Source organism: Bubalus kerabau, chromosome 3 (genome assembly GCF_029407905.1).
Source record: "Bubalus kerabau isolate K-KA32 ecotype Philippines breed swamp buffalo chromosome 3, PCC_UOA_SB_1v2, whole genome shotgun sequence".
NCBI lineage: Eukaryota > Metazoa > Chordata > Mammalia > Artiodactyla > Bovidae > Bubalus > Bubalus kerabau.
Window position 1 is genome coordinate 35,562,782 of NC_073626.1, and position 12,501 is coordinate 35,575,282.

General features: G+C 43.1%; 1 protein-coding gene across 2 annotated transcripts in view; it reads right to left on the reverse strand.

Annotated features, from left to right (window-relative positions):
* BICRAL (BICRA like chromatin remodeling complex associated protein) overlaps positions 1-12,501 on the reverse strand; it is a 78,216-nt gene that overhangs the window by 19,299 nt on the left and 46,416 nt on the right. For both annotated transcript variants that reach the window (XM_055571396.1, XM_055571397.1), the window contains exon 5: positions 9,685-11,364. In XM_055571396.1, coding sequence (XP_055427371.1) covers positions 9,685-11,364 — 1,680 coding nt within the window. The remainder of the gene's footprint in view (positions 1-9,684; positions 11,365-12,501) is intronic.

Genomic DNA, 12,501 nt, shown 5'->3' on the forward strand with positions numbered 1-12,501 from the left:
TCAGCTTTCTTTACAGTCCAACTCTCACATCCATACTTGACTACTGGAAAAACCATAGCTTTGACTAAACGGACCTTTGTTGGCAAAGTAATGTTTCTGCCTTTTAATATGTTGTTTAGGTTGGTCATATAGCTTTTCTTCCAAGGAGTAAGCATCTTTTAATTTCATGGCTGCAGTCACCATCTGCAGTGATTTTGGAGCCCCCCCAAAATAAAGTCTCTCACTGTTTCCATGGTTTCCCCATCTATTTGCCATGAAGTGATGGGACCAGATGCCATGGTCTTAGTTTTCTGCATGTTGAGTTTTAAGCCAACTTTTTGGCTTAAAAAAGTCAGGAATCTGTGTCACCCTTATTCCGCCACTCCAGCCAATCAATCAGAAATCCTATCTAACCTGCTTCAAATCCATTTCACTTCTTGCCCTTTCTACTGCCACCCAGGTGGAGTCGGTTTTCACTATGTCACGCTGAGGCTATGACCCCATGATGGCTCCGTGACACAGCATCAGGGTCCTGTAGGATTTAGTGTCCGCTTACCTTTCCCACCGAAATCTTCATGCCTCACTTGAACCTGTTCTCCTTCCCTGCAGAACCACATTCTCTTCCCTCCCCAAGGCCTTGCACTTGCTGATCCTACTGCCGGAACATTCTTGGCTCAGACCCTCTCTTGCTGGATAACTTCTTTCTCCCTTAGGAGGGCTCAGTCAGAAACCACTATTTCATGGAAACCTGCCCCATCAGGGTGAGAGGCTCCTTTCTGGAGCCTGGAGCTCCGGGCTGCTCCCACTGGAGCACGGAGAATACTGGCCAGCTTGTCCGCTGCCTTCTGCCCTGCAACAGCCCGTCGTAGCCCTGGGACATGGCCCAGGGCTGGCCGTGCAGGAGCTGATACACTGCTGAACGAATGAATCAACGAAGGAAACAGTACAGCGACTGATTATACTGGTGGGCAGTATAAACAAACAGTGCAGAGAAGAGATCAATGGATGGGGTGAGAAAGGCTTCATTCTTTTAGAAGTCTGGATGCCCTGATGGAGGGAAAGCCATCAGGCCAGACAGGAAAGGACATTCAGTGGATACCCATCAGCAGAGGCTTGGGGCTCACGGTGAGTCTGGCCTGTCTGGGGAACCATGAGGGGTTGTGCCTGGCTAACCTGAAGAGTTCAGCTTGAGTTCAGCTTAAGGGCTGGGCTGGGGGTTTGTACTTTTTTCCTGTGCAGTGAGAAGCTCCCAGATGATGCGGTTTAGGTCACTGAACAAATGTTTTGGAAAGATGAATGTGATGGAAACTAGACTTTGGGAAGAGGCTGAAGGCAGATTAATCACTCAGACAATGGTGACAGCCACCTAATGACAACAATGAATGGGCCTTGGGAACCATCTACTCATTGGCCCTTCTTCCTGTTTGCACTTTAGAATCACTTGGGGAGCTTTTGAAAAATGTCTAGGCTAATGTCTAGAGCCTTTAATCCAGACCATTTAAGTCAGAATTTATGGGGGTAGCCATATTTTTACAAAGCTCCCCAGATGATTCTATGGCTTAGCTAGGGTTTCCTCATTTTCAAGAGAAAACAAGGGCTCAGAATTTAAGATATGAACTTAGATCACAAAACCAGTCACTGGCAGAAGATGACCTGCAAGTGAGCTCTGATTGCTATTCCAACTCTTGTTTTACCCATTATACTGCTGTCCCTCTTAAAGTCTAGCCCCAAGTACGGATGCAGAAAGCAGAGCAATGGGAGGCAGTGTGGTAAGACAGCTAGCAGGTGAAGTCTGCCTTTACAGCAATTCGCCCATGCTCTGAACCTCCAAGTCCTTGACTGCAAAATGGGAACAATATGCTACCCATGGCCCCAAGGTATGTACCAGTTGTTAATAATATTATTACTTTCATTGTTGTTGGGAAGAATGGATATGAGACGTTCAAAGAAGAATTTGTAGGATTTAGTAACCTATTAAAAGTATAGAAGGAAAAGAAAAAAGCAAGAACATCTAGATTATGAAGTCTGAGTGTCTGAGCATTCAGTGGTTCCATGGTAAGGTAGGCAGGCTGAGCTGGATGCAGAAGGAATTAGGGAGGGGCAAGGATGGCTGGAGACTTCAGTGGTGACCACTCCAGAAATCTCTCACGCAAAGCTCTCAGGGAATTTTAGTTAGTTACTTAGTTAGTAGGGGCTTCCCTGGTGGCTCAGAGGTTAAAGGGTCTGCCTGCAATGCGGGAGACCTGGGTTCGATCCCTGGGTCAGGAATATCCCCTGGAGAAGGAAATGGCAATCCACTCCAGTATTCTTGCCTGGATCTAAAGAGAGTTGGACTTACTTTGTTTACTTTTGTTTGACAGGCTCAACTCTTGAAAACTGCTTTAATCAGTGATTTGTAAAATATTAATCCATTCATGAGAATCCCAGGGACGGGGGAGCCTGGTGGGCTGCCATCTATGGGGTCGCACAGAGTTGGACACGACTGAAGCGACTTAGCAGCAGCAGCATTCATGAGAAAGCCTAAGTCCTGTAAATGACTCTTTGCATGAAGAGATTTAAATTCACAGGGCTCCTCAGAGAAATGACTGATTCTAGGTGTGAGGCAAGGAAATCATAAGACGCCTATAACATCTTGTTCCACAGAGTGCTCAAAGGAGGTGGGGAGCTGACAAAAGTACAGAAGCCATCTTAAGTAGCCCTCGCCTGCACTGACCAAACGGGACAATTTAAGCATCAAAAGAATAAGGAAAGCAATAGATTGCAACACTAACTACGAAAGAAAATACACGATATTTTAGAGAAATACACTAAAAAATTAGAGATGAACTTCTATGTCTCGATTAGCTTCAGAATAACACTGGGCAGGGAAGCCTGAGTCAGGTATGGATAACACAGAAGCAACCACGAGTGGGTAAGCCCTGAAGCTGATTGAGCATGAGGGTTCAATACACTACCTTGTCTACTTTTGTTCATGTTTGAAGTTCCTCATAGGGACTCCCCTGGTGGCCCAGTGGTTAAGAATCCACCTTGCAATGCAGGGGACATGGGTTCAATCGCTGGCTGGGAACCTAAGATCCCCTATGCCGTGAAGCAACTAAGCCCACGGGCCACAACTACTGACCCTGTACGCCACAACTGAGTCGGTGCATGGCAACGACAGATCCCACATGATGCAATAAAGATCCTGCATGCCGTGATGAAGACCTGATGCAGCCAAACAAAGTAAATAAGTAAATAAATAAAATAAAATTCCCCATAATAAGTAGTTTTAAAATGAATGAAAAAACAAACTATGATGTCAGGACTTCCCTGGTGGCCCAGAGGCTAAGACTCCACGCTGCCATTGTAGGGGGGCCTGGGTTCAATCCCTGGTCAGGGAACTAGGTCCCACATGCTGCAACTAAGACCTGGCATAGCCAATTAAATAAATTTAAAAGAAAAAAAACAACTATGATTTCATAGTGTTATATGCACACATATACATATATACTGGAGAAGGCACTCTTGCCTGGACAATCCCATGGATGGAGGATCCTGGTAGGCTGTGGTCCATGGGGTTGCTAGGAGTCAGACACAACTGAACGACTTCACTTTCTCTTTTCACTTTCATGCATTGGAGAAGGAGATGGCAACCCATTCCAGTGTTCTTGCCTGGAGAATCCCAGGGATGGGGAAGCCTGCTGGGCTGCCGTCTATGGGGTTGCACAGAGTCGGACTCGACTAAAGTGACTTAGCAGCAGCAACAGCTCACATATATACACAATGTGAGAAGAAAAGCTCTCTTTTTTTGGAAAAATCTCAATCACTAACAGTAGATAGAATAATTAGAAAATCATTTTGCAATCACTAATGTAATATCTATCAGTGAAGTCAATGGTGAAAGGCTGAGAAACAAGAGGGTCACATAGTCCCAAACACCGTCCCAGAGATTATGTCTTCCTGTACTGGTGTAAGATACTTTTGAATACCTCGAGGAGAAACCTGGCCACGGGAACCAAGTGATCACCCATAAAGGGACAAACAAACATTGTATGGCAGCCGCTCGGCCAGAATCTATTCATCAGGAAACAATCAGCGCACTGAGGGCCACCCTTGAAACAACCGATCCAGGCTGCTGCGGCCTAAGGAGACGCGACAGCAAGTGCTCAGTGCTTCCAGGGTGAGGCCCTGTCGTAAAGGGCCTTACTGGCTCAACAGGAAGAAATCTGATATAACGTTATTATACAAATGTTAAACTTCCTGGGCATGATAGTGATACTGAGGTTGTGTAGAAAAGAGTCTTTGTTTTTGGGAGATACTTGCTAAAATATTTAGTGGTCAAGGCTCATGCCATTTTGCAACCTACTTTCAAACAGTTCAGAGGAAAGTGTGTGTGTGTATGTCTGTGTTTGGAGAGAGAACCAGAGACATCCAGACACAAACAGAACAAATGCTACAAAACATAAACAAGTAGTGGATCTCGGTGAAGAGGTTCATTGTACTCTCCCAACTTTTCTGTGGTCATAAAAGAAAAGGTGGGGCGGGGACTTAAGTTCACTCTTTAAGAAGCTGGTTAAACTAGAGGCAACTGGGTGGCTGGCGACAGGAGGAAGGAAATTTTTCACTGTAGTACACAACTTTTTGTACCTTTTGAATTTTGAACCAAATAAGTGTATTATCGATGGCAAAAAAATACAGTTTATATTTAAAACTCGTTTAATATTAACGCTTTATAGTATCAAAACTTGCTAAATGAAATTTCCCCAAGTAGATAAACATTGAAGGCCCTTGATAATGGTATTTTTGTTCCTCACAATGTTCTATAAGGTAATTTATACAGAAATTATAAAGTACAAGAGTCACTGTGCTTCTGGATTTCCTGGGAGTGTAAATGTTAGATGGCACCTCAACACTACTTTCCCAGCTTGTGCAGCCTCCGAGGTTATGTCCTCCTTATTCCACAATACCTGATATTTTAATTGTTCTGGAAAACCTAGAGCAGAACACATGGGATATAATGCAAGATTTAGTTCTCAATATTCTTTGACATTAAAGTCACAAAAAATTACTTCGGAGCTGCTGGAATATGCCTCTTGTTACCTTTGGATAATTGAAACTTTGGGGAGTTAGAGAGAGAGATTTTCCCCCCCTTCATTGAAGCATTATTGAAAAAAATGAAAAAGAAAGGAAATGACCATGCTGTGGCTGATTATGTATAATTAATTATAATAAACATAAAGTAGACCAATATATACAGATATCATGAGATCCTCAAATTATCTAATTAAGTAAAAATGGGTATGGTAACAGGTACGGTGTGTTGCAGAGTTAAGTGTATATGTGACGTGTGCTAGATATGCAAAGGATGTCTCTGGGGGAAGAGAAAGAGAAAGAACACAGAAACACTGGTGGCCTCTGGTAGGGAAAGCTGGAACAGGAGGGTTTACTTTTCATTCTAAGCTATTTTGGAACTGTTTCTAATTTTTACCAATGGGAAGTTTTCCTTTTTAAAAAAATGCATCAATATGTTGATAAATGCTTTCCAGGTATCACCTCCTCTACATGAGTAAATTTTTTAAATTAGAAGAAAACAGAGTATCTGTAATTCCATCACCCAAGGAACAGCTGTTAATGGAGTAGTACATTTCCTTTTAATCAAGTTTCTGAGTGTTTGGTAAGCAAGAGGGTTTTCTATTTTCTAGTTCACCATATTGTCTTTCATCATTTTTCTAAAAGAGAAAGCAAACTGCTTATTAACTATTTTACAGTTAAATGTACATTTTAAATATTTCATGTTTAAATGTGCACTTAAAATGATTTTATAAGTGAAATTCACTCAGTCGTGTTCTTTGCAACCCATGGACTATACAGTCCATGGAATTACCCAGGCCAGAATACAGGAGTGGGTAGCCTTTCCCTTCTCCAGGGATCTTCCCAACCCAGGGATTGAACCCAGGTCTCCTGCATTGCAGGCAGACGCTTTACCCTCTGAGACAACCAGGGAAGCCCATGAATTAGTGATTCTAAAACTATTTTCCATGTATTCTAGGATTGGGCAAATAAGCAAATATATTATGGGGCAGGCTTTTTCACTATTAGAAAGGGAAGGGAGGGGAAGTCGCTCAGTCGTGTCCGACTCTTTGTGACCCCATGGACTGCAGCCTACCAGGCTCCTCCTTCCGTGGGATTTTCCAGACAAGAGTACTGGAGTGGGGTGCCATTGCCTTCTCCAATTAGAAAAGGGAGTGATAAATATGGAAAGGACACTTGAATAATGAATCTGGTGGTCCTGGATTAGAATTGAAGTATCAATATGAACTCACTGTTTTTAATATAGATATATAGATAATAGATAGCTACAGATGTTGTGTATGTGTAGATATATATAAGTCCCAGTTGCGACAACATCTGTAGCAATGAATATGTAGTGCTCAGATCCTGGCTTCTAAGTATTGTTCTCCACTAGAAAGAACAAGGCCCCTAAAATGGTTGAATTCCAGGGCAGGGGCAGGAAAGTGAAAGATGAACATGGAACATCATGTTTTCCCAGAAATTAAAAGGCAGTGCTCAAAACACAATGGAAACATGTCAGAGGGACCAGCAGCTAATTTGGAGGGGCGCTCAATGGCCATCAAATCAACCTGAGTGGAACTTCCCTGGTGGTCTAGTAGTTAGGAGTCTGCGCTGCCAAAGCAGGGGATGCGGGTTTAACCCCTGGGCAGGGAACTAAGATCCCACATGCCATGCACCCAAAAAATTAAATAAACATATAAACCCCAACAAACCTAAGCATCAAAGTGAAATTTAAAAAAAAAAGAGCATATGATCTCAAGTTTCATGTTAAAAAATAATTTTAAAAGATCAATTTGAGCATCAAAATAAATGATTGCAACAATTTTTAACCCATTAAATAAGATAAGAATCTATGAGTCTATACTGATAGAATTTGTAAAAGGGAGAAACAGGAAAGCTCTTCCTTAGAGCAGAATGCTAACAGTTAAGGTAGAATAAACTTGATGGGATTCGAGAGTCTCTATGTGCTGACCATCACAGCAACAGCTGACTGAGTAGTAACTGATTCAGTTGGGAATTATCAATGGAAGCTTAAACTAGTTCAAGTTTGACAAGAAACGATATCTACATAATCTCAATGTAGCTCCCCAAAGAAGCTTATTAATGACACATCAGAAACCACATGAAGCAGACCCCACCTTAAGCAAGTGCTCAAAGTTGACATGACCAGGAATGGGACGAGTCCACCTCAGGAGGACACATACACCACTTTTGTGGCAGTCCTATCAAAAATGTGTTGTTTAGTTGTTCAGTTGAGTCTGACTCTTTGCGACCCCATATACTACAACCCACCAGCCTCCTCTGTCCATGGGATTTCCCAGGCAAATATACCAGAGTGGGTTGCTATTTCCTTCTCCAGGGGATCTTCCTGAACCAGGGATCAAACACACATCTACTGCATTGGCAGGCAGATTCTTTACTGCTAAGCCACCAGGGAAGGCCACCAAAAATGTATAACCTGAATTTCATCATGAGGAAACATTAGAGAAACTCTAATTGAGGGACACTCAATAAAATAATTGATTTGTACTCTGCAAAAAGTCAAGGTCATAAAAAATGAAGAAACTATTTCAGATTTAAAGACATGACAACAGAATTAGGCAGTGATCCTAGGTTGCATCCTGGACCATAAAAACAAAACAAAACATATTTTATTCTCTCTTGCCATAAGAGACATTATTGGGAAAATGAGCTATACAGAATAAAGTCTATAGATTTAATAGTAATATTGTAATAATGCTGACTTCTTGGTTTTGATAACAGTACTGTGGTTATGTAGCGGAATGCCCCTGACTTCAAGAAATAAACCTGTTGAGACTGAAGTACGTAGGGGTCAAGAGGCATCATGCCTGCAATTTACTCTTCAAAACTTTATGTGTGTGTTTGTGTATGTGTGTGTGTGAAATAGAGAGAGAGAGAGAGAAGAATAAAACAAATGGAGTAAAAAGTTAACATTTGGAGAATCTTGCTGAAGGGTACACGAAAATTCTGTACACATTCTTACAACTCTAGTTTTTCTGTAAGTCTGACATTATTTCAAAACACACAGAGGGACTTCCCTGGTGGTTCAATGGCTACTATTCCTCACTCCCAAAGCAGGGGTCCTGGGTTTGATCCTTGTTCAGGGAACTAGACCCCACATGTCACAACTAAGATCAAAGATCTGGCATGCCACAATTAAGACGTGGGACAGCCAAATAAATGTAAATAAAATTTAACAAACAAAACACACAAACAAACAGTTTTGATACCAAAAGGTACACTGAACATCCTTAATCATAAATAATCTTTGTTTCTTTAGGATTCTTAATGGAATTACTAAGTCAAAGGTATACAGTTTAAAAAATATTGACCTACATGGTAGAGAGAAGTTTTTGAGTTCTTCTAAATGTGGAGGAGAAAGGCAGGGAAAATGGAGGAGTTGAGAGGGTATACCACAGCGGGCAGGTGGGGTATGGAACTGGGGCTACAGAACATTCTCAATGTGCGAGAGCCAAAAGCCATAGGAGTTCAAGGACTGGCAGATGGGGTGAGGGACCACCGCTGACAAATGTCTGAAATGCTTTTCAGGAACATCATCTTCACATGGTGTAACTGACTTCCTGGTCGTTCACCTGCACAGCAGCCTGGTAAGAACAGGCTCAGGTACTTGGTCCAATCCAGTGCCCTGGATCCTTCCCTCTGTATGCATCCCTCTGTGCAGGCCAGTTACCCGCTGCTGAGTCTCAGTGGGTCCCTGAGCTTTTCCAGTTGGCACCCAAGAAACAGCCACGACTTCTCTACCCAGTCCATAGTCATAGGACCCAGTGGCTTCTACAAGATGCAAGTGGGAGTGAAGCCAAAGTGTTAGTCACTCACTCGTGTCTGACTCTGCGACCCCATGGACTGTAACCTGCCAGGCTCTTCTGCCCATAGAATTCTCCAGGCAAGAATACTGGACTGGGTTGCCATTCCTTTCTCCAGCAGATCTTCCCAACCCAGGGATTGACCCCGGGTCTCCCACACTGCAGGCAGATTCTTTACTGTCTGATCCACCAGGGAAGCCCCATGATGTAAGTAAATAATCTGAAATAATCTTTCCTTTTAAATGCCTATAACACATTCCATCAAATATATGTATTAATATTGGCTCTTTGATCCCCTGGAGGAGGAAAATGACAACCCACTCCAGTATTCTGGCCTGAAAAATCCCATGGACAGAGGAGCCTGGCTGACTAACAGTCCAGGTTGCAAAGAGTTGGACACAATGAGCTAAGCACACACTGAGTATTTGCCACTTGCCAGGGACCATGCTAAGTGCTTTATACAGATTATCTCATTTACCTTTCTCAATAACTATGTGGGATGGTAGTATTATTAATAAAAAGTCTATTATACAGATGGAAAAACTTAAGTCTAGAGAGGTTAGTTAAGGTAAGACTTGTTCCCAGTCATACAGCCTAGATTCAAATCCATGAAGTCTCCACCCTAAACCACAATGCTATGCGGGATAGAACATTTCAACTAAGAAGAAAAAAGGCAATCAATCATAAGTTGAACATCTTCAGATAATAAATTGGGAACCTAGGATGAAAATTATATTCTTTACAAATACATATTCCATTCTTCCATTCCATAATCACCCAAGCATTTGTTTGATAAAGGGAACATTACCTGACAGAAGAACTGTTGCTGGCTTCCCACTCCAGGCGTGTTACTGAAGGTGCTGGTAGACTTGGAAGAAGGAACTGGAAGACGATGGGACACACTGAGCGGTCCTGGAGCCCTGTTTGGCTGGGTCAGCTGATCTCCTGTAAAGTTTGATCCTGATGCACCAGACTGAACCGCAGACCCAAGACTAGGATGGGCAGTGCTGGACGAACTGACAACAGGGAACCGACTAGGTCCTGCCATGCTTGTCACCGAGGGCATGGGGGTGAAGCCAGGTCTTCCTTGGGAGACGCTGCTCTGCCCAGGGGACAGGTGCAAGACGGTGGGTGATGCCTGCTGCAAAGGCACCTGTCCACCGACGATCTGAGGGGAGGCGTGGTTGACAATCACCGGGCTTCCGGAGGTGGCGAATGTCTGCCCGGACACTAACTGGACGGCGGCACTCTGGTTGTTCAGCATCTGTCCAGAATATGGTTGGTTGGTCCTGAGCATGTTGGAAGAGTTTCTGTTCAACATGACATGCTCTGAGGCCACCTGGCCGGAAATGAGCTGAGAGGGCTGAGTCTGAAGAAGCTGCCCATTGATGGTCTGGACATGGTGTACCGAGTTGGAACTGACAGAAAGGCTTGTAGGTATGAGGAACTGACTCTGGGGTGTGTGAGGCTGGCCCATGGGAGAATGAATAACGATACTGCCCCCAGCGCTGCTCACGGCCTGCGAGGTGACGGGCTTCCTTGTGTTCTGTTGGTTTACGATGTTCACAGACATGTGCGGACCAACCACTGAGCCCTGGGGTGAGCTTGCAGAGGCGAACGAGATCCCTTGCTGGACATGGTGCTGTTGTATTCCCAAGTTGTTCACATTGTATGTGTTTTGCTGACCCATCTGGATAGGCTTTGGCTGGATATTAACTGGGACTTTATTTGAATTTGGTGCAAGACCCCTTTGTATGATGATGTTATGCACAGGTAAAGATGTTTGGAAATTTGTGCTGTTAAACGGAACGGTAACAGGCTGTGCTACTGGGCTGGAACTGGAGTTCCCAAACAAGGAGTTGCCATTAGGAGTCTGTCTGTGAACAAGAAGCCCTCCACTCACATTCGAGGGGGCTTGCTGCCCACTACCCTTTAGTATAATTTGTGATCCATCTAGGTTATTAATAGTCATCATGGAAGGTTGATTACCAAATGACCCAATTAACTGTATTTGTCCAGAACCACTAATCTGGCTGCTATTAGACAGATGCTGGCTGGGCACACTGATCCCCACGTGGTGCATAAAGCCATGGTGCACACCCACCGTATTGCTTGCAAACGAGGTGCCAACAGGCACATGAGTCACCCCTATAGGCTGCAGTGTCTGACCTGAGTAATTAGAAACATTAGAAGCCTGAGTAAAGGATGCTGATGAAGAGGGATGAAGCTGAGCTTGTGCAAACTGTTGGCTTGAACCTATACTGGCGTCCAGATATGCCTCTTCTGCCAACGTCTGTTCAGTGATATTGGCCTCCTGCAAGGATTTCTGAAGAATGTCAAAAGGTTGGTCCTCACTGAGATCAGGAAGAGGAGAAGACTCAAGTTCATCTTCGAGAAACTGAAGGCTACTTGAAAGTGGCAGTCCATCACTGGGCCCTTCTCCAAGCTGGCTGCTTACAGCTTTGAGGGCTGACTTAGGATCAGCATTCTAAAAAGATAAGTGGGAGGTTACAAGGCGTATCTCACCTCTGAAAGAGATTCTTAAACAAAAAACGAATCTCACTTTTGAATATGAATAAAGCATAACAGTCTTCTTTTTAGACTCAACTCTCTACACTGCTCATCTTATTCTGATACTTGATTTCCTTAGTAAGGATGTTTAAGGTTTTTTGTTTTTTTTTTTCTTTTTTGGTAAGTATAAGCATTCATTGCTCTGGTAAATTATTTTATAGGGAACAGATCAATAATGCAAACATACTCATGGCTACCTGAGTAGTTTTATTCTTTGAGACAGTGGCACAGGCATTATTTTTCAGGATTGTTCCCAAGTCCAAAGCCTGAATGGGACTCAGCCTAGGGTATGTGTGTATCCAGGAGACAGCAGTGTCTAGTTCTTTGTACCACAGGAGGAGACGTGAATTTTGGGAGTTCTGAGTGTGGTTCTACTAGATGTCCAGAAGGTATCCCAGATGCAGCCTTGACTTTCAAGGTTTCTCAGAACTCCCCTAGTTCTAACCTGTCCCAATCCAGGCAAGATCAGTCTGGATGAAAAGAAGCTTCCCTTGTGAAATGAGTGAATGCGCATTTGATTTCTTAGAGTAATCAGCTCATTATGATGCTTTAAAAACTCTATCAGTGTCCTATTCAAGAGTAAAAGTTGGTCACCATTTGTCAAGTGCTCACTTGTGCATGAGTGTCTGTCCGTAATGAGTCCTTAAGTTCTGGGCATTCCAATTAGAGACAACAAAACAGGCATATGTAGAGAACTGAACACAGTTACTGATAAATCAGAGACACTCCACTGGGCCAGAAGTTTATCATGGGATACGACAAGGTTATAAAAGAAAAAAAAATGAAATCAATAGTTATTTAACACAAAGTGAAGGCAATGTGAATATACTTAACACTACCAAACTGTATACTTAAAAATGGTTAGGATGGTAAACTGGTTATATATATTGTAACATAATTAAAAATTTTTAAAGGTGAAGAAAAACATTTAAAACTAGATCAAGCAAGAATAAACAGTCCAGGGATTCCTTGGTGGTCCAGCAGTTAGGACCTGGTATTTTTACTGCCAGGACCTGGGTTCAATCCCTGGCTGGGGAACTAAGATCCTACAAGC